The 26,474-nt window shown below is 37.8% G+C and overlaps 1 protein-coding gene across 1 annotated transcript; it reads right to left on the bottom strand.

The window, feature by feature from the left end:
* Positions 1–62: 62 nt before the first annotated feature.
* On the bottom strand, positions 63–17,863 carry LOC309718129 (NACHT, LRR and PYD domains-containing protein 3-like). The gene is made up of 12 exons (XM_082553143.1): positions 17,779–17,863; positions 16,255–16,345; positions 14,706–14,813; positions 12,973–13,080; positions 12,283–12,346; positions 11,093–11,321; positions 8,813–10,610; positions 8,550–8,723; positions 8,023–8,196; positions 6,118–6,291; positions 5,880–5,926; positions 63–1,371 (listed from the first exon to the last, which is right to left on the bottom strand). The coding sequence occupies exons 2-12, from the start codon at positions 16,329–16,331 to the stop codon at positions 845–847; spliced, it is 3,480 nt and encodes a 1,159-aa protein (XP_082409269.1). The 5' UTR covers positions 16,332–16,345; positions 17,779–17,863; the 3' UTR covers positions 63–844.
* Positions 17,864–26,474: the final 8,611 nt, after the last annotated feature.

The following is a 26,474-nucleotide window of genomic DNA, read 5'->3' as shown; positions in this document are numbered from 1 at the left end:
CTTCTGAATCACATACACATTACCATTTTGCTAAATCTTTACATGCTCACAATAAAATATTGTGAAAAATGTTCAAGAAACTTTTTCTGAACATTCTTTGTTGACATTTGGAAGTCATAATAGGTTAAATAAAACAAAGCCTACTGCCTTTTTTACTTTCCATACAACTAATGAAATTAAGAGAGGTTTACATTGTAACAGTTACAGTATATTTACAGAAACTTCGTGCAACTTGTACAAAATTTACAGTCTCGCTATGGTTGAGTGAATAATCTCGCAATTTAGATTTTTTTTTCCTCAATTTATTTATTACTTTTTTGAAGTTCAGAATTCTGATAATTTTGCAAAATATACAAGGAAACATCATTGAATAAATGGCTGACTTTGTAAATTTCGTACCCACACCTCAAGAGTCGAACTCCACATTTTCGCTGCTGGAGCCAGCAAGTTCCACACTTGCACAGCCAGCCAAAGTCAAGCTGCCCAGTGCTCTAACCTCATCGCCACCGTACTGAGTGATGAAGATGCTGCTGTCCAGCCTCTCGAAGGTCCTGCACCGCAGCCAGCTCCAAGCCAAACATTCACTTCATGAATGTTCCCACAAGCCAGCTAAACTTCAGGCTGTGAATTGTGAATGGTGGGCCAGCTAACTTGAACTAGCCTGACCTAACCCTAGCTAGACTCAACTGCTTGAGACTTCTGTGCCAGAGCAGGCCTCTTTGATTAATTACTCAGACTTGCTGAATGGTCAGCTACTGGAAAAGCATTGGTGACTTTAAACTAAGGCCCTGATCTGTCGCCCTACTGCATCTAAGATGAGTTCCAAACAGATTTAAAGATTTATCTAACACAAAGCCAGCGATGAGTTAAATGGATCAGTCCTGACCCTGAAAGCAGGGTAGACTGGCTCCTTGAATTCATTATGGAAGGTCTGGAGGTGGATCAGTTTGCCAGAGGAGACATTAAAGAAGGACAGAGTGCCGGCATGCCAGTCCAGGTATACCCCTGTTCTGCTGGTAGCAGTTGTACGGATGGATCTTCTTTTGTTACCATGTTGGCAAGAGTAACCACCATTAGAGCACATCAGGGTCCAGGACTGATCATTGCATCCAAGACAGCTGTCATCCCCTTGCCCCTTCCTCTGGATTCCTTTGTACGTCACTCCTAAGTAAATATGTCCTTCCCATTCAACCTCCCAATAACAACAACCAGACAGACCCTCTGTACACAGCACTTGTTTCCAGTAGTCAAACCTCTCTGGGTGATCAGGATATGACTGCTTCTGTCTACCCATTGCCACTTTTCTGTTGTTGTTTGACATTACAAGGTTTTTGTTTGCAGTGTTTGGGTCCAGTGTGAGTTTACGGGCATCTGAAGGAAAGATAAAGCAGAACAGCAGTTTATTGTCTTCCTCTAACTTAGATGCTGTTTCAATTTGGGGAGATTGCAACACGTGCTTTTTTAGGTGCACTTTACCGATTTACTTTTAAATCATCTCCAGGGAGTCAAAGGCCTGTTTGAAGGTTAAGACTTGGTTTTAGGAAAAAGCTGAAATTACTTTCAATTAAGGGCTAGCGTAAGATTTTCACAATTCAAGTGGTAATTATACTTTGTCATGGGTTTGAATACAGAGTTGTTCCTTGAACTCAGAGGATGAGTCCATGCAGTTACAAAAAATGATCAAGCATGTGAATGTCTGCATTTGCTTTAAACCCAATCAAACACAGGCAGACATGAAAACTATAACGCATGCATTCGTTGGGATTGTTATGAAACGTTATGAACAGAAAGCAACTATTAGCTAAAATATTAGAACCAACCACATAGTGTCAAACTTCAGATCCCAAATTTTTAAGTTGGTCATACACAAACAGATGGAGAGAACAGATTGACACACATCTGGATATATTGCTGGTCCGATTTTAGATATAACTGTCAATATTCCCAAATTGATTGAAGAAACATTTAAAAACAGTTCCTTGCATAAATCACAAAAAAAAAGGTTTGCTAAGATGTGGAAAGGTTTACTGTTAATTGTTCTCTGTTTAACAACATAAAGAAGTATATCTCATGTGGTTAAGAATGTTTCTGCTTCCAGGGTTAATACTTTTGCTGTATAAGGTGGAGATTTTATCAGAATAAGCTTAATACAGCCCACATAAGGATGCATCTTATTTTGGGTATTGCCAACAAGTTACTTTTTACAATGGATTTGCAGAGTCTCAGGCTTTTATTCACATTCATAAACATTTATTATATTTATATATTTTTTTCCTCTCTTCCCTCTAGCTTTGCCTCTCTCACATACCATAAATGTCTGTTGAAATACATCTCTTAAGTTTATTAGATTAATGATTTTCTGTGAGAAACACAAGTTTTTCTTCTTCAGGCTCAATCTGCCTACCATAGCAACAAAACAACAGACCACCCTTAATGCTCCCATTTCTAGAAAGGAAGTACTAAACGCTGTAAAAACTTTAAAGAACGGAAAAACCCCAGGACCTGATGTTTTAGTAGGGAATTTTATATTTTATTTTATTTATATTAATTTAGTAAGCTGTTAATACCCATTACTTAATATGTTTAATTATTCGTTATTGCATAATAGATTACCTCAGACTTTAAGGGAAGCTAATATCTCTTATTTTGAAGAAGGGGAAGTGTGCAAAGTCTTGTTCACCTTATAGACTGATAGCTCTTCTAAATGTGGACCGGAAGATACTTTCTAAAATATTAGCTACCCGACTCGAAATTATCCTGCCTGTAATTATTAAAGAAGATCAAACAGGCTTTATAAAAGGCCGTAATTCCTGTAATAATGTCAGGCGCCTTCTCAATCTAATTAAGCTGCTCAGCAAAGGAACATGGGTGGTTTGGTGCTTTCTAGGGATGCTGAAAAAGCTTTTGACCGGATAGAATGGACTTAGTTATTTTACACTTTAAATAAATTCAGTCTTGGTGATAATTTCATTAAGTGGGTAAAAATTTTGTATGATAATCCTCAGGTGTCCATTTTGTCTTTTTTTTTTTTTTTTTTTTGTTGCCTGTCCCGTTTGGCTCTTTTGCCATCAGAATTATTGTCTAAAGGCAAAGAAAGATGCCCAATGCCCATTTTGTCTAATGGACTGAAATCAGATAGTTTCCCATTGTTTAGAGGAACGAGGCAAGGCTGCCCACTGTCACCTCTTTTGTTTGCTATTGCCATTGCCATCGAACCGTTAGCCAAGGCGATAAGGACAGCACCTAATGTATGGGGCCTGCGAATCGATTATGAGCATAAGATCAGTTTATATGCAGATGATGTTTTAATATTTATTTCTGATCCAGGGACATCAATACTGGTTTTACTTAAGGCTATGCCAATTGGGAGCCCTAATTCAGTGCCAACTGGACTGTTTTCTTTCCCCTTCAAGCGGTCCACCACAGGTTTTGTATACTTAGGGATATTTATAACTCCAAAATTTAAACAAATGTATAAAGCAAATTTTGTCCCTCTGTTCGAGAAAGTAAAGCAGGATTTGGAGAGATGGAACTACCTACCTGTTTCCTGGCTAGGACGTATAGCTTTGGTTAAGATTAATATTTTGCCTCGACTGTTATTATCCTGTTCAAAGGATTCCAGTTATATTTTGAAATAGGGTGATGAAGCATCTGAATGGCTGGCTAAGCTCTTTTATATGGAGCAAACGCAGACCAAAGCTTAAGATGGCTACAGTACAGCTCCCAGATTCAGTAAGGGGTCTAGATTGACCAAAAATTAGAATATATCAATTGAGTACTCACATGTGCTATATTCATGACTGGGTTACAAATAATTCATACTCTATCTGGTTGGAGATTGAAACCTCTATTTCAAAGTATCCATTAAGGGACTTACTGTTCTTTAAGAACTTTAAAGATATTAGATCGAGCTGTGATAATCCAATCACACTTAATACACTTAAGGCCTGGCGGTCAGTATGTTGAATTGAGGGAAGGTTGAAATTAACATTATGTTACATATAACATATGAATAATCTTGACTTTCAACCGGGGATGTTCGATGTAGGTTTTAACGAATGGAAGAACAAAGGAATTCACAGACTGAGGGACTTATTCTCCGACAATGTGGTTATGCCATTTGACCAAATGGTTGAGAAATATTCTCTCCCCAAACATGGCTTTTTCTGTTATTTACAGATAAGGCATTATATCTTGCACAGTACTAACTTCAGTGAGAGTCATGAAGTCTCTCCTGATGAGAAATTATTATTTTTAACAGATAAAGAGGTACCTGTGAAGATATTTTATAAGGCTTTATATTCTGTACCGTCAGTGATGTCACAGAGGCTTAAAGGCACATAGAAAAAGGAGTTAGGTATAACAATTGATGATGAAGAGTGGAAAGATGTCTGGAGTTATGCCAAATCAATCTCAGTTTGTAATTGTACCAAAGCAATACAGTTAAAAATCATACAGAGAATGTATATATCCATATTTCGCAGACATCAACATAATCCTACCCTTTCACCCATGTGCCTCAAATGCAAGACAGAAACTCACAGCTTCTGGTCATGTTTGAAATTGCAAGAATATTGGTCTAATGTGTTATCTGAAATGGAGAAGATTTTGGGCTGTGAATTAGAGATGGACCCTCTGTCGCTCATACTGGGCCTCCCCAGCCGGCATTTAATATCAAAGAATAATAGGAGGTTGTATTGTATTCTCACCTATGCGACGAGGAAGAATATTCTACTCCAAAGGATTAATGAAAAAACACCTGCTATTAAAGGTTAGCAAAGAGTAGTTTTGGACCTAGTGCCATTGGAATATCTTACATGTGTACTGCAGTCAAAAACAGGCCAATTCTTCAAGGTGTGGAACCTGATGTCTCTAATATTATGCTACAAGGATTCTCTTGAATATTCAAACGGTCTACTGGGACCACAGGTACTGTATTGTATTCTTTATTTATCTTTTAGATGGATCTGAGCTGGTGTTTTGTTTTGTGCTTAGTTCTCAGTCTGTTTGTTTTTCTTTTTGCTTTGTTTTGGGGTTGTTTGTTTATTGATTTGTTGTTGGGGTTTTTTTTTTGGGGGGGGGGGGTGTTTGTTTGTTTTTTTTTGGCTCTGAACTGTACACTTTATTATGTTATGTAATTATGTACTATTTGTGAAAATGGAAAAAAAATAAAAAAATAAAAAAATATACAGTGGAACCCCGACTTACGAAATTAATTCATTCCGGAGGGTCTTTCGTAAGTCTAAAATTTTCATAAGTCGAAGCACCTATCGCGTCTTTTGAGTGAGGCAATGCTGAATGACAGGCTATAGGCTAATTGCTAACTAGAACAACAATATGTCGTTCAAGTGGAACAGCGAAGCACAAGTACGAAAGCCAAGGGGTTGTCACATGATTCAGAAGGCATTGTGGGCATTGTAGGCTCAGCCAATCAGAGCCAGTGGCTTTCATTACTCGGGCATTTTGCTGTAACACGGGCAGAAATACTGCCATTCAGTGCCTTCCTAACTTGAATTTTTCGTTAAATAGGGTATTCGTAAGTCGGGGTTCCACTGTATATAAAAATATATATTTAAAAAAAAGATATATGATGTTGACTTGAAAAGCTTGTTCGTTAGTATATCATATCAAATCAGGGCAAAAAGCTCTGAGTTTTTGCCCTGGTTGTTTGTGATGCTGGTAAACTGCAGTGGTACATTATAGAAATAAACTCACTGCGTCTTTGGTTAGAAATTAGTTAAATTAGTTCCATGATAGTAGGTTGAATACCACAAAATTACATAAATGAAATGACCTGAAGACTGTTAACACTTAACACTAACAACCAGTGCTGTAATTTTATTTAATGAAAAAAAAAAAGAAAAAAAGAGCATACTTACACTTCTGCAGAACAGGTTTTATGAACTGTGATCCACGGGGTTCAACCCTGGTGGGTATTGAAAAAGCAATTAACAGCAATTAACAAGGATTGATGTGGACAAAGTTGTTGTTTTTTGTAATCATAACATTAAGAGAAATTAATTTTAGTTGCTTAGAAATTAGTCTGGTTTCATTTTTATGTTTGTTTTTTCTGAAATATTTTAAAGAAAATCAATTTACACCTTGGTCTATTCATACCTGAGATCATTCAGTGCCCAGTTTGAATTCTCTCTTCCAGCAGAGAGCAGCTTAACTCCAGATTCTCCTGGATGATTGTAACTCAGATCCAACAATTTCAGGTGAGCTGGGTTAGAATTTAGAGCAGAAGCCACCGAAGCACAGCCTTTCTTTGTGATCAGACATCCTGACAGCCTACACACACAAAAAACACACAGAGATTTCTGAAGTCTAAACAGCAAAAAAGTGTCAAGACTAACACAAGGAAGAGCTTTGAATGTTCTTCAAGAAGCCAGAGGAACTATTCCTTAAAACTACTTAAAGAAATTATAAGAAAACCTGCAAAAGACAGTTCAGGCTATTTTAAACAAAAAAAGGTGGTCACACCAAATATTGACTTTCAATTGCACTTAATCAGTCTCTTTATTTGACTTCATTTCAATTCAACTGAATTTTAATTATACAATGCCAAATCACAACGGTTTATATTGTAAGGTAGACCCTACAATAATACAACAGAGAAAACCCAAACAATCATGACTAAGTGATATGAGCAAGTGCTTTGGTGACAGTGGGAAGGAAAAACTCCCTTTTAACAGGAAGAAACCTCCACCAGAACCAGGCTCAGGGAGGGGCAGGGCCATCTGCTGGTGTGAGGGGGGAGGAAGACAGGACAAAAGACATGAAGAAAGCCAGAGATTAACAATAACTAATAACTAAATGCAGAGAGGTGTATAAGCACGTAGTGAGTGAGAAAATCTCTTATGTAAGACTGATAACCCATATGGAAAAGAAATAGTAAAAACTTATAAAAGACTTGCATAAGATGTGGCCTACTTCATAAAGTGAATCATATAAGGCTTATATGATTTACTCATGAAAGTGGCCACTTTCTCATTACTTTCATATATTGTTTTAGTAAGTATCCAAAACATACAAGTTTCATTTATATAATTTTTCAAGGGATCTTACATCTGTTTTCACTCTTGTATGCTTTTCATACAAGTTTCACACAAGACAGATACAAACTTTATAAGATTTATATATATCTTTTCCATATGGGAAGGAGTGGGTAGGGTTGAGCCACCATTTATTTTTGTTAACGTTTAACCTTCTGGAGTTAAGACTATGTTGTTGATTTGATACTTTCAGGTTTTCTGAGCTTGTGTTCTGTTTTGTTGTTTTGTCCTTAACTCACCGTGAGGATTTAATAATCCTGACATGATTCCTGTTAATTTGCTGAATAATAAATACAACATTGGTTTATGCAGATAACTTGTTTGTTGTGGCTGCTTGGGTTTGGTAAGTGGACGCCTATCCCGTGTTGTGTTCTGGCCCCCTAGTCAGGGCATAATAATAATCATATTAGTAGTAGTAGTAGTAGTAATAATAATACATTTTATTTATAGGCGCCTTTAAAGACCCTCAAGGTCACCTTACAATAGTACAAAAAACATAAGGTAAATGAATTTTTTTTTTTTTTTTAAAAGCTTGAAAGTATAAAGGTAAACCAGGCGAGTGCTGTACCATTGATCCTAATAGATGCTAATCTATGAAGAAGGATGTGGTGAGAGACAGTATCAAAAGCTGCTGTCTCACTGTGACTCCAGTCAGCTGCAAACAGAAGATCATTTGTTATTTTTACTAGAGTTGTTTCTGTACTATGAAATGAATGGAAGCCAGACTGAAACTGTTCATACAAGTTATTACCAGTGAGGTGTCTATGAACCTGTGCATTCACTATCTTTTCCTGAATTTTGCCTGCAATAACTGAAAAGGTGACCCCTTGATACTGGCCTGAAAGGTTTGATGAAAAAAAAGAAAAAAAAAAAAAGGGGGGGGGGGGGGGGGACATATGAAAATATGATTTTTTTTTTTCTGCCTAGATCATTTTTAAAGAGGCTGAACAAATGGCTGTATCCTGACCTGAGAGTTTCCAGTCTGCATTCTGGGCTTTTTAGTCCTTCACAGAGCAGCATCACAGCTGAATCCTCCAAGTTATTGTTACTCAGGTCCAGCTCTCTCAGACTGGAGGGCTTGGAGCCGAGAACAGAAGCCAGTGCCTCACAGCTTTTTCCTGACAGGTTGCAGCAACAAAGACTAAAAAAAGGAACAAGTAACAAAATAGTGTGATGACAACAACTCATTGTCCTTAATATGCAGCCGTTTTCTACTACTGCAAAAAAAAAAAAGATAAGCATTTGAAAGATATTTTGTTAAGTTACAGTTATTATAGAATCACACATATTATTACATTAGCACCATTAACAACAGTGGACCCTGTTAAAGAGCCAGTTATTGCAAATAAATAAATAAATAAATAAATACATACATGTTTTAATCTGATAATAGTCCGTTATAATAAAGAAATTATATTACTGATTACACATTTGATGACATGTATTAATGCTAAAGTAGGTTTTAAATAACTATTTGATTCTTTTAATCCTAACCTGAGTGTTTCCAGTTTGCAGTGTGGACTCTGTAATCCTTCACATAGCAGCTTCACTCCGGAATCCTGTACGTTGTTGTAATTCAGGTCTAGTTTTCTCAGACTGGAAGACTGGGAGCTAAGAACTGAGGCCAGAGGCTTCAAACTTCTCTCTGACAGGTCATGACAACTCACCCTAAAAGTATTTGCAACAAAAAGTATTTGAACTGACAGATCTTTTTATACACCTTTATACATTTGATTTATACAGGTATTTTAACCTACACAGCTTTAGTATATGCTTTGACCACTGGCAGCAGCCTCAGAAGAACCTCCTCTGAAGTGGAGTATTTATTTAAGTCAAACACATTCAGCTCTTCTTCTGATGACAGTAAGATGAAGACCAAAGCTGACCAATGAGAAGTAGACAGTTTATCTATGGGCAAACGTCCTGAGCTCAAGTGTTGTTGTATTTCTTCTGTTAGAGAATGATCATTTAGCTCATTCAGACAATGAAACAGGTTGATGCTCTTCTCTGGACAGGAAGTGGAACTGATCTTACTCTTGATGTACTGGACTGTTTTGTGATTGGTCAGTGAGCTGCTTTCTGTCTCTTTCACTAAACCATGTAGCAGTCTCTGATTGTTCTCCAAAGATAAACCAAGGAGGAAGCGCAGGAATAGGTCCAGGTGTCCATTTGGACTCTGTAAGGCCTGGTCTACAGCACTCTGGTAGAGAGATAGTGAATCAGGTTTGGCTTTAAACAGTCTGGACCACACTGAAGTTCCTTCTGACATCAAATTGACTCCAGAATTGAAAAATGTCAGATAAACATGAAGAGCAGCAAGAAACTCCTGAACACTCAGATGAACAAAGGAGAACATCTTGTCTTGGTACAATCCACTTTCCTCTTGAAAAACTTGTGTGAATACTCCTGAGTACCAAGAGGCTGCTCTGATATCAGTGCCACCCTCTGTCAGATCTGATTCATAAAAGATCAGGTTTCCTTTGTGCAGCTGCTTATATGCCAGTTCTGCCAATGACTCGATCATCTTTCTGGTCTCTGGAGTCCAGTGTGAATCTGTCACCGCTCCTCCATCATACTTGATGTTCTTCAGTTTGCACTGAACCACCAGAAAGTGAATATACATCTCAGTTAGGGTCTTGGGCAGCTCTCCTCCTTCTTCTGTTTTTAATACCTTCTCCAGAACTGTAGCAGAGATCCAGCAGAAGACAGGGATGTGGCACATGATGTGAAGGCTTCGTGACCTTTTGATATGGGAAATAATTCTGCTTCTCTGCTCTTCTTCACTAAATCTCTTGTGGAAATATTCCTCCTTCTCCATGTCGTTGAAACCTCTAACCTCTGTCACCATGTCTACGTACTCAGGTGGGATCTGATTGGCTGCTGCAGGTCGTGTGGTTATCCAGACACGAGCAGAGGAAAGCAAGTTTCCACTTATGATGTTTGTCAGTAGCACATCCAATGAGGTGGACTCTGTAACATCAGTCAGGATATCAGTTTTGTGGAAGTCCAGTGAAAGTTGAGACTCATCCAAACCATCAAAGATAAACAAAACCCTAAAATCCTGGAACCTGCAGATTCCTTCTTCTTTCATTTCAGGAAAGAAGTGATTAACAAGTTCCACCAAACTAAACCTTTTCTCTCTCAGCACATTCAGCTCTCTGAAGGAAAATAGAAATATGAATTGGATATGCTGGTTGACTTTGCCTTCAGCCCAGTCCAAAGCAAACTTCTGTGTTAAAACTGTTTTCCCCATGCCAGCCACTCCCATTGTCATGACTGTTCTAATTGGTTCATCTTTTTCAGTAGAGAGTTTAAATATGTCTTCTTGTTTGATTTTTGGTTCAATTCCATCTGATTTCCTGGATGCTGCTTCAATCTGTCTGACTTCATGCTCAGAGTTGACCTCTGTAAATCTCCACTCTGTGATATAGAGCTCTGTGTAGATCTGATTCAGAAGAGTTGGATTTCCTGCTTTGGCAATCCCCTCAAACACACACTGAAACTTCTTCTTTAGACTTGATTTGAGTTTATATGGACACATGGCCCCAGAAGCTCCTAACAAGAAAAATGATAAATTGTATTAAATTAGATCATGGTACAGGTATCTCAATTTCCCTACTTTAAACCAAAGACAAATTAGGTGACAGAAAAATAATAAAAAAATGACACAAACAAAGCCACATTTATCTCTTAATGTGATGGTAGAAAATCCTTTCTTTTGGGGGATTTTGGTCCACATGTTAATTTTATACACATGTGATATTGAAATAATCCAAAATTTTATAAGCAAAATAATCAACTTATTGTCACTACTGAATCACTCACTGGGTGATTCAGTAAAGAATTTTACTAATAGAAAAAAATGTGATTTCTACTACCCAGACAGAAACTCTTGATATACTCTTGGATAGTATGCATAGCTAAGAAGACCTTTAAAGATGTAATGTTTTGTATAGAAGATTTTCAGCACCTCAGATTTTAATTGTTTTGGCTTGTATGTTTGTTTTGCTTCATCTACTGTATTAAAAACCTCTTACTGTTTTGCAGAGAGTCAGCCAGCTCTCCATGTTTCATTCGTCTCATGACCTGCAGTGTGATTTTCAGAAAAGCCTCTCTGCTCCTCCATATCTGGTCTTCATCTTCACTATTATTTATCTCCTCCTCCTTAGCTTGACTCTCCAAGCATTTTGGGTAATCTGGACTCAGCAATTTACGGAATGTCTTCAGCTCATTTTTCACAAAAGTAACAATGTTCTCCTCAACAACCTGTAATACAATAAAATTTCAGTTTCAAAAGCAGAAATGTATCTCTGTCAAAAGCTTTGATTCTTCATTTCACAGACCACTGTCCAAAATGTATTATTATGTACCTTCAGTTGACTCCTTTCTATCTTCTTTCTAAATCTAGGGAAGAGCCATGTATACAAACTCATTCCACCCACATGTACATATTCTTTTATTCTTTTAGTTTGTTTGTAAAGTTGATGGTATAAAATGCTAAATAGTTTCACCTCAGTTCTTTCTTTACCACAACAGACTGGTGCAAAACACTGCAGACCCTGTGCCAAGCCATTTGTCAATCCCACTCTGTACTTTTCCCCCCATAAACAAAACCCAAGATACCTGAATTCCACCACTTGGGGAAACAGCTCCTCCCCAATTTGGAGTGGACACTTTCCCCCTTAAACCCTTAATAAGAAACACTGCTTTAGACTTGGTGCAAATTCTCATTCCAGCCATTTCATAATGAGTTTCAAGTAGAGGTCAATACTTGATGACACCAAAAGGGCAACATCAAAAAAAAAGATGTGATCCTGAAAGGTTCAGCTATGTCAATCAAGATGGCCCAACAACATCCTAAGACTTCAGGAACTCAGGGTTAAACTCATTCAGTCCCCCCCCCCCCCCCCCCCCCCCCTCCAGAAGGAGCCCACATTACATTACATGAAGTGTCAACCATCTGGTTGTGTAAGTGCCACCACAATAGGCCACAGCCAGTTTCCTACTGCTGACTCAGCAGTAGAAGCGTGGAAGATAGTTCATATGGACTGAATGTCCCCAGTTTTTCTCAGTGTTCTGCAAAATGCGGAAGTTGAAGATTTCCTGGATCAGGACCTCCACCACACACTCTCAGAATACACTCAAAATATGTTTTGGTGAACTAGACCAGTTAAAGTACTCGGTTTCTTTTATTTATTTACAGAGGGTTGCTTATACAGTTACTAACCAGAAATATGGAGTCCAGGTCTGTCTGATGATGGGTGGACCCCTCTGACACCGTCTGGTGACCTCTGTGGGCAAAACATGACTAAAATTATTGCTAGGGAACTGCATCAGGTTTACTGCTAGGGAGTCAAATAACACATCAGTAATGCCACTCACTAATCACCTCCAGGTCACACTGTATTGATGCAGTATTTTGTGGTAAAGAAGATGGAAATCCGTATGGAATGTTAATGAACATACTTTTCAGATGTTAAGTAATATACGTTATGTCTTGATTTGAATTTTTTGATTGATCCAAGTAAATATTCCGGAATAATAGATTTCTGATTTGAATGAGCCGTAAGCCACAGTCATGAAAATTAAAACAAAAAGGTCATTACGTAAGTTTAGATTAGATAAAGTATTTAAAACAAAGAAAAAGGAATAAGAGAACAAAATTATTCTGTATACAAAGAGGAGACATATTTGTATACGTTACATAACAACACAACATTTTTGGTTTGGGACAAAACACATTAAAACAAATGTGCATTTAAAAAAAAATAATAGAAGCTACATTAAATGGAGCCCATGGTACTTGCCTCAGGAAGTCTGTGCTTACTGACTGACACACTTGATGGCAAGAGAAGCAAACAACATAGATCTTAATACCGATCTCACAGTTATGCTAAAAACTGCTCTGCTGACTTACTCTGTAGCTGATTCTTGTTGGTTGAAACTAATCGGGTAATCCCTGGATCTCTGACTCTCCATGGATACACAGCTTTGTGAAGTTGAGTTTAATTGTTCCTGCTTAGTCCTGAAAGAAATGGACAACACAAAAAATTCAAAGGATAAGTGTTACTAGTTATGCTCCAGCAATGTCATGCTCCACAAGTCTGGTGGAGCATGACATTGTTTTAAGACCTGATGCAGCTGTGAAGCGTTTGAGTTACAGGATACCAGAACACTTCCTGGTGGAGCTAAAGGAGGAGGTGGACCTCATGCTGTCTCTTGGAATCATCCAACCTTCAACAAGTGAGTGTTGCAACCCTGTTGTCTTTTATGAGCTCAACATTTATTACTTTTGTAAATATGATTTTTTTGGGTTAAATAAACAGAAACCCTATTTTTCTAATAATTCCTGTGACTCCTCCTGCTTTTTCAGCTCAGTCCATCACAATATAAATAAACAATGTTTTTAAAATTTTTAATCAATTTAATTCCATTCAATGGCTTTCAGAAATATTCACCATATACAGTTAGGCCAATATTTATTTGGATACTGGCACAAGTTTTGTTTTCTGTTTACTGAAACATATCCCAGTTGTAGTTATATAATAAACATGAACAGAAAGTGTAGACTCTCAGCTTTCATTTGAGGGTATCCACATTCAAATTGGAAGAAGGATTTAGGAGTTTCAGCTCCTTACCATGTGCCACATTCTTTTTAAAAGGAACAAAAATAATTGGACAATTGACTCAAAGGCTATTTCATGGGCATGGATGGGCAATTCCTTCGTTATGTCATGTAGGATCAGTTAGGGAGATAAAAGGCCTGGAGTTGATTTGAGCCGTAGCGCTTGCATTTGGAAGATTTTGCTGTGAACAGAACATGCTGTCAAAGGAATTCTCCATTCAGGTTAACAAACCATCTTTAAGGAGTGAAAACTGATTAAAAAAAAAAAGCCATCCGAGAAATTGCTACAAGATTAGGAGTGACAAAATCTACAGTTTGGTACAAAAATATGGAGTCCAAGTCTGTCTGATGATAGGTGGACCCCTCTGACACTGTCTGGTGACCCCTGTGGGCACAACATGACTCATTATTGATGATTACTAAATCATGTCCCTCTTATAGTGCTAAGGAGTCAAATAACACATCAGTAATGCCACTCACTAATCACCTCCAGGTCACACTGTATTGATGCAGTAATTTGTGATATAGGAGGTCAAAATCAGTATGGAATATTAATGAACATACTTTTCAGACATTGAGTACCATACATTATTTCTTGATTTGATTTTTTGATTGATCCAAGTAAATATTCCGAAATAATGGATTTCTGATTTGAATGAGCCGTAAGCCACAGTCATGAAAATTAAAACAAAAAGTCATTACATATTGAGACAGAGGCAAGTTTAGATTTTGGCTTTGTAAAGTGTTTAAAACAAAGAAAAAGGAATAATAGAACAAATTTATTCTACATACAAAGAGGAGACATATTTGTATACATAACAGAACAACACAACATATTCAGTTTGGGACAGAACACATTAAAACAAATATGCATTTTTTTAAAAAAAGCATTAAATGGAGCCCATGGCACTTGCCTCAGGAAGTCTGTGCTTACTGACTGACACAGTTGATGGCAAGAGAAGCAAACAACATAGATCTTTTAATAATAATTTCATAGTTATGCTAAAACTGCTTTGCTGACTTACTCTGTAGCTGATTCTTGCTGGTTGAAACTAATCGGGTAATCCCTGGATCTCTGGCTCTCCATGGATACACAGCTTTGTGAAGTTGAGTTTGAATGTTCCTGCTTAGTCCTGAAAGAAATGTACCATACAAAAAAGTCGCACGGGAGTTCTATAGACTTCAGTCACTGACAGGAAAATGGTAAGTGGTACTAGTTACCATACATAGCCAGACATATTAGAGGAAAGGTACTGACCTCATACCTTAGAGTGTTTAGGATGTTGGAGATTTGATGTTTTACTTCATGATCACCAAGTGATTTATTACTTACTACTCATATTTTGTTATATATTACTTTGAATATTATTTTTCAACATGCTTCATGTTTTAATTCAGTTTATGGTTATACTTTTGTACTCTGGTTTGTGTGTGCTCTGAAAATGTCAAGATGTGACAACAGAAAGCTAGTTTGCAAGTCGAGGTTATATACATCTGTCCAAGAATGCTACCAACATGTTTAACTGCTAACCAATGTAATGTCTTTAACATCCATGTGAAGAGTTTTACTGAAAAAAATGAATTATTTTTAGAGCATATTGGACATGGAGTATCAAACAATATATAACTCTGTTGATTTACTGCATTCTTATCTTTCATGATATAAATAAACATTTTTTTAATAAATTTTATTCCATTCACCAGCTTTCAGAAATATTCATTATATATAATTAGGTTCATATATATTGTGATACTGACTCAAGTTTTGTTTTCTGTTTACTGAAACATATTCCAGTTAAGAACAGAAAAAACCCATCTGAGAAATTCCTTGATGCATGCTCAATCATCCAGGTAAGTAAATCTCCAAAAGCTGATTCTGTTCATCTGGACGTAGCTGACAAAGCTATATCCAAATGAACAGAATCAACTTTTGGAGACATCCAAGAAATTGCTACAATATTAGGAGTCTTCAGTTTGGTACATGCTGAGAAAGAAATAAAACACGGGTGAACTCAGCAACACAAAAAGACCTGGATATCTACAGAAGACCACATTTCCATGGTGAAGAGAAATCCTTTCACAACAACCAACCAAGTGAACAAGTGAGGAAGGTGTATCAATATCAAAGTCTACCATAAAGAGAAGACTACGTGAAAGTGAATACAGAGGGTTCAACTCCAAGGTGCAAGCCACTTATAAGCCTTAAGAATAGAAAGGCTAGATTGGACTCTGCTAAAAAAAAAAAAAAAAAAAAAAAAGGACAAGGGACAGAATGGGACCCAAGGACCCATATAAAATAGTAAAAAGTATCACTTCAAGTATTTGGCTTTGACTATTTCCTACATTTCTAAGTACAAATATCCCTTCTATAGTTCCCTGAATGATCAAATTCATAATAGTATATACATTATCTATATTCAGTCTCTAAAATGTCCAAAAGAGCCCAGTTGAGAGGTAAAGGATGTGCTTTTTTAGAACAAGGGACAGAACAAAAATACCCAATCCCAACCTAACAAAACATTATCCAAAACTTTAAATCGGAGGATTTTGAGTTGAAAGAGATTTCCATCTTACCTCTCGAGGTCTGCCTGGCTGCCATGTTCCTCATTTGAGGGCAGCAGTCCCTCATCTTTTTCCTCAGACTGACTCATAGGACAGTTTTTACCTTTACAAAAAAAACAAACCCAACATGTTCCATTATTATCAGGACTTGCTCATAACAGGGTTGTTAAATAATTTAAGGAGGTTCATTAGGTTCGATCCCTGGGCTCTCTGTCCTGGTCGTTGTGTCCCTGGGCAAGACACTTTACCCTACTTGCCTACTGGTGTTGGCCAGAGGGGCCGATGGCGCGATATGGCAGCCTCGCTTCTGTCAATCTGCCCCAGGGCAGCTGTGGCTACAACTGTAGCTTGCCTCCACCAGTGTATGAATGTGAGAGTGAATGAATAGTGGTATTGTAAAGCGCTTTGGGTGCCTTGAAAAGCGCTATATAAATCCAATCCATTATTATTATTATTATTATTAGGTTCATCTTCCTGCCCACCTTCTTAAAACCAATTACCCTCCAAGCACCATATTTTAAATCACACTGCTCATCTTTGATTTTCCCTTGCAGAAACCTATGTGCAACCCACCTCACACATGTCATTTCATCCAAGCCTCCATCTTATTTTCACCACCACCAGCATCTACCAGAGGGCCCTGTCTCAATTCCTATCACCACTGAGATTTCACTCTGTGAGGAGCCATCGGAGTCTAATCAAATCTTTATTTAATTCCTTCTAATAATCTGGCCTTATTGAACTGCCAGCGGCTGTAATCAATATTATTTGCCAGTCAAAGTCGTCATTGTTGCTACTGTTTGAATACAGTTTGAATCGATACATTCCACCATCATCTGATTAAGATAGCTAGCTATGACTGAGATGGATGATTGTAAATAACACTGGTGCTCAAAAGAGGGAGGTGAAAAGAGAGCAGGATAAGTACAGTGCCAGGGCTTTGGATTCGAGTAGTGTTGTCACTGACTTTGCTAAGTGCAAAACCTAAAAGATGATGTTCTGATGGGTGAGTAGTTTGTGTTCTTTCCTGAAAGCAAACTGAAATAGTTATATGCTGAAAATATGTGCTCATATTTTAAGTACCTCCCCCCGACACCCCGGAAAGGAGATGCCTGTGCCTGTCAGCCTTGTATGCTTCCAGTAGTCCTTTTTAACCCAGCTAGTTTCACTTCCTCATAGCACTAAATTGTATGACGTGTTATCTAAGTACTATGATCACCAGGGTAGAGTTAGTCCGACAGGAAAACAACAGCGGGCCCCGATCAGTTCTTAGGTTCATACTGATGTTCACACGGTGTTTGTCTGCTTTTTATTACCAGTTTCATCACGTAAATAATAAAATTTTCCCGATAAAGCTTTCTAATTACGTCCTTTCGGCTATGTAGTCGAAATGGTTTTCAGTTTGCTTGGATAATAAAGACAGACTATTAGAGATATTTCCGTATTTTGTATATACTCGCTAAACGACGCCGTACACTTCGATACAGTAGAAATGAGACGTAACCTCAGACTTGAACAGCAGTTCTGCTGACCTACCTTTTATATGTTACCGAGTTATCTGTTGTGGCGAAAAAGGAGAAGCGAAAGTGTGAAGTTCTGTTGAAGTCAGCTGATTACGTGCAGTTGAAGTCAGCTGATTAGCCTACGTGCTGTTTAAAGAGTTATTCCCTCTATATCCAATGATTGAAACGTTCGTAGAGTTTTACAGAAAAATGCAGACTAATATAACCCTTTAGAAGAAGGAGAATAATATGGGCTACAAATAAATCATTTTAAGGCGGGGAAGCTGCTCAGTATTTCATACTCTATTTCAACATTGTATTATTGTTAAAAGCTGAATTCGTGTAAACTTAGTCATCTAATCGATTTCGGCATCAACGAGAACGACTAGGCTTGGTATCAAAATATATTCTGATAAAGCTTTACCCTGAAAATTCAGTTACAGCTATACAAAAATACGTATTTATATGTTGATAACTGCTAATTACGATTGGCAGTGAAGGCAGCACGAGCATAGAAGCGGGTACATATATATATAGCTGCATACAAGCTTAAGCTTCATCTTGATTGATTGATTGAATCTTTATTTTGAACATGTTGAAAAAGTATAAAACAAAATAGAATTAAAAGAGACAAATGAACAAAGCAAACAAAAGGAAAACGAGCAACCACAACTCCAAATAACGTCCATGTTCAAAAAGGAGCAGGAAGAAGCATAAACTTATTTAATCCCACCCCTTTTCCACTATCTAGTATCAATAGACTACAGAAATACCTCCTTGCAATTACATTATTGTTATGTGTAATTTTTTTTTTTTTTTTTAAATATATACACATATATGTTTCTATCTATCCATACATACGTATATACACACATACGCACATATACACATTTTCAATAACCCCATTAACACCTCAAGGATACACAGCCTACAATTATATATATATATCCATACCAACAAACCCGTGCATGCGCACACACATGAAAATATTAGACAAGAACACCCTATCAAATCTCTACCTTTTCCCTGTACCCTGTAAAAACCATATCCTTAAACCGCTTTTTAAACTGCGCCATGCTTGGACATTGCTTCATATCTTTACTTAGTCTGTTCCACAGCTTCACTCCACACACAGAGATGCAAAAACTTTTTAATGTTGTACGGATACGAGGATGTTTTAAATTTAATTCCCCCCTCAAATTGTATCCCCGTTCCCTTTTAGAAAACATTTTTAGAATATTGTCAGGAAGCAGGTTATTTATTGCTTTATATATAATTTGTGCTGTGAGAAAATGAACCAGATCTGTGAATTTTAGAATTTTTGATTTTAAGAATAGTGGATTTGTATGATCTCTGTAACCAGTTTTATGGATTATCCTTATGGCCCTTTTTTGTAATATAAAGATTGATGATAGCGAACATTTGTAAGTATTGCCCCAAACCTCTGCACAGTAATTCAAATACGGTGCAATCAGGGAACAATAGAGAATGTGGAGTGATTTGTGGTCCAGAATGTGTTTTACTTTACTCAAGATTGAGACACTTCTTGAAATTTTGTTATGTATATGATTTATATGAGACTTCCAGTTTAATTTATCATCTATAATCACACCAAGAAACTTATGTTCAAGTACTCTTTCAATTTCCACACCATCTACATGAATCTGCACTTGTGCATTTCTAAGGGAATTCCCAAATAAGATAATTTTAGTTTTACTTAGATTTAGCGATAGTTTGTTCCTGTTAAACCATTTTTTAATTTTGCACATTTCTGAAGTAATTGCAGCAGCTCCTTTAGATTCCCCCCAGAACAAAAAATATTTGTGTCATCTGCAAATAATACTAATTTTAATATATCAGATGCCTTACAAATATCATTTATATAAATAATAAATAATTTTGGACCCAGTACAGAGCCTTGTGGAACACCACAAGCAATGTCCAAGCATGATGAGGAATGGACACCCAGCTTCACAAATTGTTTCCGGTCACTTAAATAATTTTTCACCCATTGCAGTACAACCCCCCTAATCCCATACCGTTCCAGTTTATTAATTAATATGTCATGATTGATTGTGTCGAATGCTTTCTTGAGATCCAGAAATACTCCAGCTGCATACTGTTTCTGATCTATAGCATTCGTAATCTCCTCAATTGATTCGATTAATGCCAGAGATGTTGATCTTTTTGATCTGAATCCATATTGACTGTCAGAGAGTAATTTATATTTATCTAAGAATTTGTCTAATCGTTTATTAAACAGGTTTTCTAGGATTTTGGAGAATTGTGGTAGTAAAGAAACAGGCCTGTAATTTGTGAAGTGGCGTCTATCCCCGGTTTTATACAGCGGCACAACTTTAGCTATTTTCATTTTGTTTGGCACTTTTCCCGTCTGAAATGATAAGTTGCAAATATATGTTAGAGGTCCTACAATTCCTTCAATGACCTTCTTGACGATTTTCATGTCAATATCATTACAATCAGTAGATGTTTTATATTTACACATGTGTACAATGTCAATTATTTCTTTTTCCTCCACTGATGTGAGGAACATTGAGTTAGGGTTCCTATCAATCAGGTTTTCACTACATTCTACTGATGGCAGTGACTCAGGAATTTGTTCTGCCAGTTTTGGTCCAATATTTACAAAATAATGATTAAAGCTGTTGACCTTATCAGCAGTGTTTTCCATAATATTGCCATTATCGATAAAGTATTGTGGATAACTTTGTTGTCCAGAATTATTTTTAATGATACCGTTTAAAACATCCCATATTCCTTTCATATTATGTTTATTGTTGTTCAATATTTTACTATAATACTCCTTTCTACATACACGTATAATATTGGTCAACTTATTTTTGTATTTTTTATATTTATTTTCAGCATCTTTTGTTCTTTGTTTTAGGTATTCCCTATAGAGTGTATTTTTCTTTTTACATGCATTTTGTAAACCCTTAGTGAGCCATGGTCTATCTGAATATTTGTGCTTTCTGTTGTATTTTATTGTTGGACAGTTTTTATCGTACAACTCCATGAATATTCTTAAAAATATGCCATATGCAATATCAATATCAGCTTCTTTGTACACATTGTCCCAGTCCTGATTTAATAGATCGTTCTTAAATGCAGTCATAGTTTCTTCTGTCCTTACACGTCTGTATCTCAGTTGTTCTTCATGCTGATTTTTCTTATAATTAGTGTCATAAACTGCAAAAACTGGTAGGTGATCACTGATGTCATTAATTAATAATCCGCTCACAATGTTGTTTTCCATATTGTTAGTGAAAATATTGTCAAGTAAGGTGGCACAATGTGGTGTAATTCTGCTAGGCCTGGTTATTTTAGGATGTAAACTCAAACTGTTCATAGTGTTTAGGAATTCGTCGCTCATTTTATGCTTTTTTGGATTCAACAGGTCAATATTAAAATCACCACAGATAAACATAACTTTTTGATTTGTTTTAGAGAATATTTCCTCTATGAAGTCATTAAATACTTGAATACTAGAGCCAGGTGTTCTATATATACAGCTAATTATTACATTTTTTTCTTTTTCCTTATAAATTTCAATTGTTATACATTCTAGTAAATTATCAATTACAGTTGTCATACTTTCTACCACCTTGTAGTTTAGGTTTTTATCCACATACACAGCTACTCCCCCTCCACTCTTGTTCCTTCTATTTACAAAATTCACTTCATATCCCTCCAGTCCAAAGTCCATTCCTTTCTCCGCATTGATCCATGTTTCAGAAATGGCAATAATTCCAAATGGATTTGTCAACTCATTTAGATATTCCTTTATATTGTTGAAGTTGGCATACAGACTTCTGCTATTAAAATGGATTATTGATAATTTATTTTCCGTGTTGATGGTGTGCTTAAACTGTTCATCAGTGAAGTAGCAGCAGTTACAGCTGATGTTGTAGAAGAAATTATTTTCCGGGTCTATATCCTTTTCTAAGTCTAGAACATTATGGTCTGTGTATCGAAATGTTCTCAGTTCCAGATTATCATAAAGAGAATTCCAATGAGTTATGTTGATATTGTTGCCGGATGCAGATGAAGTTCTTTTGGACTGTGCCATGTGTTGTGTTGTGTGTCACGTCACATGTGTATTCATACCTCCAGAGTAAGTTGACCTCAGTATTTGTCCAGCTCTTCCATATTTCTGATGACCAACACTTTGGCTTGTTCCGGTGTTCCATTGAGTTTAATGAATACTTTGCAGTTGGTGGTCCATGTATTTTGAATTTTTCCCTGTTTCTTCAAGTAACGTGCTTTCCTGGCAATGTCCGCATTTCTTTTTATCAGATGTTCGTTCATGAAGACATCGGATCCTTTCAGTTTCTTTCCTTGTTTTAACAGTGCTGTTTTCTGTTTTCTGTTTGCAAATCTCACAATGATGGCTGGTTTGTCACTGTCATTTTTTCGGGGTAGAGGGTGGCAAGCCTCAATGTTGTTATAATCCACTTCCACACCTTTGGACCGTAGAAAGGTAACCACTTGATGCTCCGTGGAGTTGACATCTTCCTCTCCTGGCCCTCCTACATTGTCAGTGGCGACCGCCCGGGCGTATGACCGGGATTCTTAAAGCAGAAATGAAAAACAGAATTTAAAAATACCACGACACCGCTTCTTATTTGAAACATTAAAACTCCCGATTTTGCTAGTTTTAATGGCATAATGTTTTGTGTTTAGATCAGTCTGTGTGTTTCCATTCATTCCTCGTCCAATCGTCTTTTATCCTCCACGTCACTTTCACGTCACGTTTCCACGTCACGTTTCCACGTCCTACTGATCTACAGTACGGTGTTGTGCCAAAAAGTGACATTGGAAATCAGTTTTTGGCAGGCAATCACTTTTTGGCACAACAGGCAGCAGTGATCAGTGCTTGGCATATACACTGCTCAAAAAATAAAGGGAACACTTAAACAACACAATGTAACTCCAAGTCAGTCGCACTTTTGTGAAATCAAACTGTCTACATAGGAAGCAACACTGATTGACAATCAATTTCACATGGTGCTGTACAAATGGAATAGACAACAGGTGGAAATTATAGGTATTAGCAAGACATGTCCAATAAAGGAGTGGTTCTGCAGGTGACCACAGACCACTTCTCAGTACCTATGCTTTCTGGCTGATGTTTTGGACACTTTTGAATGCTGGCTGTGATTTCACTCTAGTGGAAATCACTTGAGATGGCGTTTACAACCCACACCAGTGGCTCAGGTAGGGCAGCTCATCCAGGATGGCAGATCAATGCAAGCTGTGGCAAGAAGGTTTGCTGTGTCTGTCAGCGTAGTGTCCAGAGCATGGAGGTGCTACCAGGAGACAGGCAAGTACATCAGGAGATGTGGAGGAGGCCGTAGGAGAGCAACAACCCAGCAGCAGGACCATTACCTGCACCTTTGCGCAAGGAGGAACAGGAGGAGCACTGCCAGAGCCCAAATGACCTCCAGCAGGCCACAAACGTGCGTGTGTCTGCTCAAACAGTCAGAAACAAACTCCATGAGGGCTCGACATCCACAGGTGGGGGTTGTGCTTACAGTCCAACACTATGCAGGATGTTGGGCATTTGCCAGAGAACATAAGGATTGGCAACCTCGCCACTGGCGCTCTGTGTTCTTCACAGATGAAAGCAGGTTCACAACGAGCACATGTGACAGAGTCCGGAGATGAGGTGGAGAACGTTCTGCTGCTTGCAGCATCCTCCAGCATGACCGTTTGGCAGTGGGTCAGTAATGGTGTATGGTGGCATTTCTTTGGGGGCCCGCACAGCCCTCCATGTGCTCGCCAAAGGTAGCCTGACTGCCATTATGTACCAAAATGAGATCCTCCGATCCCTTGTGAGATCATATGCTGGTGCGGTTGACCCTGAGTTCCTCCTCATGCAAGCAGATGCTACACCTCATGTGGTTGGGGTGTGTCAACAGTTCCTGCAAGAAGGCATTGATGCTATGGACTGGCCAATTCCCTAGACCTGAATCCAACTGAGCACTGTGGGACATCATGTCTCGCTCCATCCACCAATGCCACGTTATATCACAGGCTGTCCAGGAGTTGGCAGATGTTTAATCCAGGTCTGGAAGGACATCCCTCAGGAGACCATCCACCACCTCATCGGGAGCATGCCCAGGCATTATAGGGAGGTCATACAGGCATGTGGAGGCCACACACACACACTACTGGGCCTCATTTTGACTTGTTTTAAGACCATTACATTAAAGTTGGATCAGCCTGTAGTGTGTTCTTCCACTTTAATTTTGAGTGTGACTCCAAATCCAGACCTCCATGGGTTACTAAATTTAATTTCCATTAATAATTTTTGTGTTATTTTTTTGTCAGCACATTAAACTAAAGAACAAAGTATTTAATAAGAATATTTTATTCATTCAGATCTGGGATGTCTTATTTTTGTGTTCCCTTTATTTATTTTTTTGAGCAGTGTACACACACACACACACACACACACACACACACACACACACACACACACACACACACACACACACACACACACACACACTATTGAACAACAACCATGTTCTCAATGAACCCAAAAAACTCATTAATATCAAAGCTGAATGTTTTTGGAAGTAGTTTTTAGTTTGTTTTTAGTTTTAGCTATTTTAGGGGGATATCTGTGTGTGCAGGTGACTATTACTGTGCATAATTATTAGGCAACTTAACAAAAAACAAATATATACCCATTTCAATTATTTATTTTTACCAGTGAAACCAATATAACATCTCCACATTCACAAATATACATTTCTGACATTCAAAAAAAAAACAAAAACAAATCAGCGACCAATATAGCCACCTTTCTTTGCAAGGACACTCAAAAGCCTGCCATCCATGGATTCTGTCAGTGTTTTGATCTGTTCACCATCAACATTGCGTGCAGCAGCAACCACAGCCTCCCAGACACTGTCCAGAGAGGTGTACTGTTTTCCCTCCTTGTAAATCTCACATTTGATGATGGACCACAGGTTCTCAATGGGGTTCAGATCAGGTGAACAAGGAGGCCATGTCATTAGTTTTTCTTCTTTTATACCCTTTCTTGCCAGCCACGCTGTGGAGTACTTGGACGCGTGTGATGGAGCATTGTCCTGCATGAAAATCATGTTTTTCTTGAAGGATGCAGACTTCTTCCTGTACCACTGCTTGAAGAAGGTGTCTTCCAGAAACTGGCAGTAGGACTGGGAGTTGAGCTTGACTCCATCCTCAACCTGAAAAGGCCCCACAAGCTCATCTTTGATCATACCAGCCCAAACCAGTACTCCACCTCCACCTTGCTGGCGTCTGAGTCGGACTGGAGCTCTCTGCCCTTTACCAATCCAGCCACGGGCCCATCCATCTGGCCCATCAAGACTCACTCTCATTTCATCAGTCCATAAAACCTTAGAAAAATCAGTCTTGAGATATTTCTTGGCCCAGTCTTGACGTTTCAGCTTGTGTGTCTTGTTCAGTGGTGGTCGTCTTTCAGCCTTTCTTACCTTGGCCATGTCTCTGAGTATTGCACACCTTGTGCTTTTGCGCACTCCAGTGATGTTGCAGCTCTGAAATATGGCCAAACTGGTGGCAAGTGGCATCTTGGCAGCTGCACGCTTGACTTTTCTCAGTTCATGGGCAGTTATTTGGCGCCTTGGTTTTTCCACACGCTTCTTGCGACCCTGTTGACTGTTTTGAATGAAACGCTTGATTGTTCGATGATCACGCTTCAGAAGCTTTGCAATTTTGAGACTGCTGCATCCCTCTGCAAGATATCTCACTATTTTTGACTTTTCTGAGCCTGTCAAGTCCTTCTTTTGACCCATTTTGCCAAAGGAAAGGACGTTGCCTAATAATTATGCACACCTGATATAGGGTGTTGATGTCATTAGACCACACCCCTTCTCATTACAGAGATGCACATCACCTAATATGCTTAATTGGTGGTAGGCTTTCGAGCCTATACAGCTTGGAGTAAGACAACATGCATGAAGAGAATGATGTGGACAAAATACTCATTTGCCTAATAATTCTGCACTCCCTATATATAACTGTATACAACTTTCAACCAATCTGACGATTCTTTAAAAAAATAACTAAATAAAGAAATCAACACATAAGTCCACTAGATTAAGTTCAACTCCCTAATGAATCTACAAGGACACTTTCACATCAATTGATCACATCAATAACTGGCTTAAATACCAGTGGTCTTTTACTTAAATTTTAAAGAATAATACATGTCATTAGGAAATATGATTATAGAAAAAAAAACAAATAATTATAAATTTATTAATAAATTATGAATATTATCGCTTCTATCAAACTTTCCCTGCAAGATCATTGTCACTCTTGTGGTGGTAATCACCAGTGTAGAAAGTCTGCATTTTACTTTAGTTTTTATCAATTCAGTTTTGTTTTATTTATATAGTGTCAAATCGCAACAACAGTCGCATTATGACTTTTTTTTAGTGTAAGGTTAAGGAATAGGGTTGATCTTAGTCCTAGTTACCTTCTCCATGGAGTGTACTGCTCCTGCTCCTCCTTCTAATGATGGTTATCATACTGCATTCACATTTTCTTGTAGACTTTCAAGGGGATATTCAGTTCAATTTTATTTATTTAGTAAGTGTCGCAGTCTGGCTGAGAAGCTGACTATGTGGAGTGAGGAGGTGGACCCAAGTGCAGACACACAAAGAGACAAAACTTGACGTAATAAAACAACAG

This window comes from Aulonocara stuartgranti (genome assembly GCF_965226115.1).
Source record: "Aulonocara stuartgranti genome assembly, chromosome: 11".
NCBI lineage: Eukaryota > Metazoa > Chordata > Actinopteri > Cichliformes > Cichlidae > Aulonocara > Aulonocara stuartgranti.
Note: the sequence above shows the minus strand (reverse complement) of the source record. Positions and strands in the feature narration are given on the sequence as shown.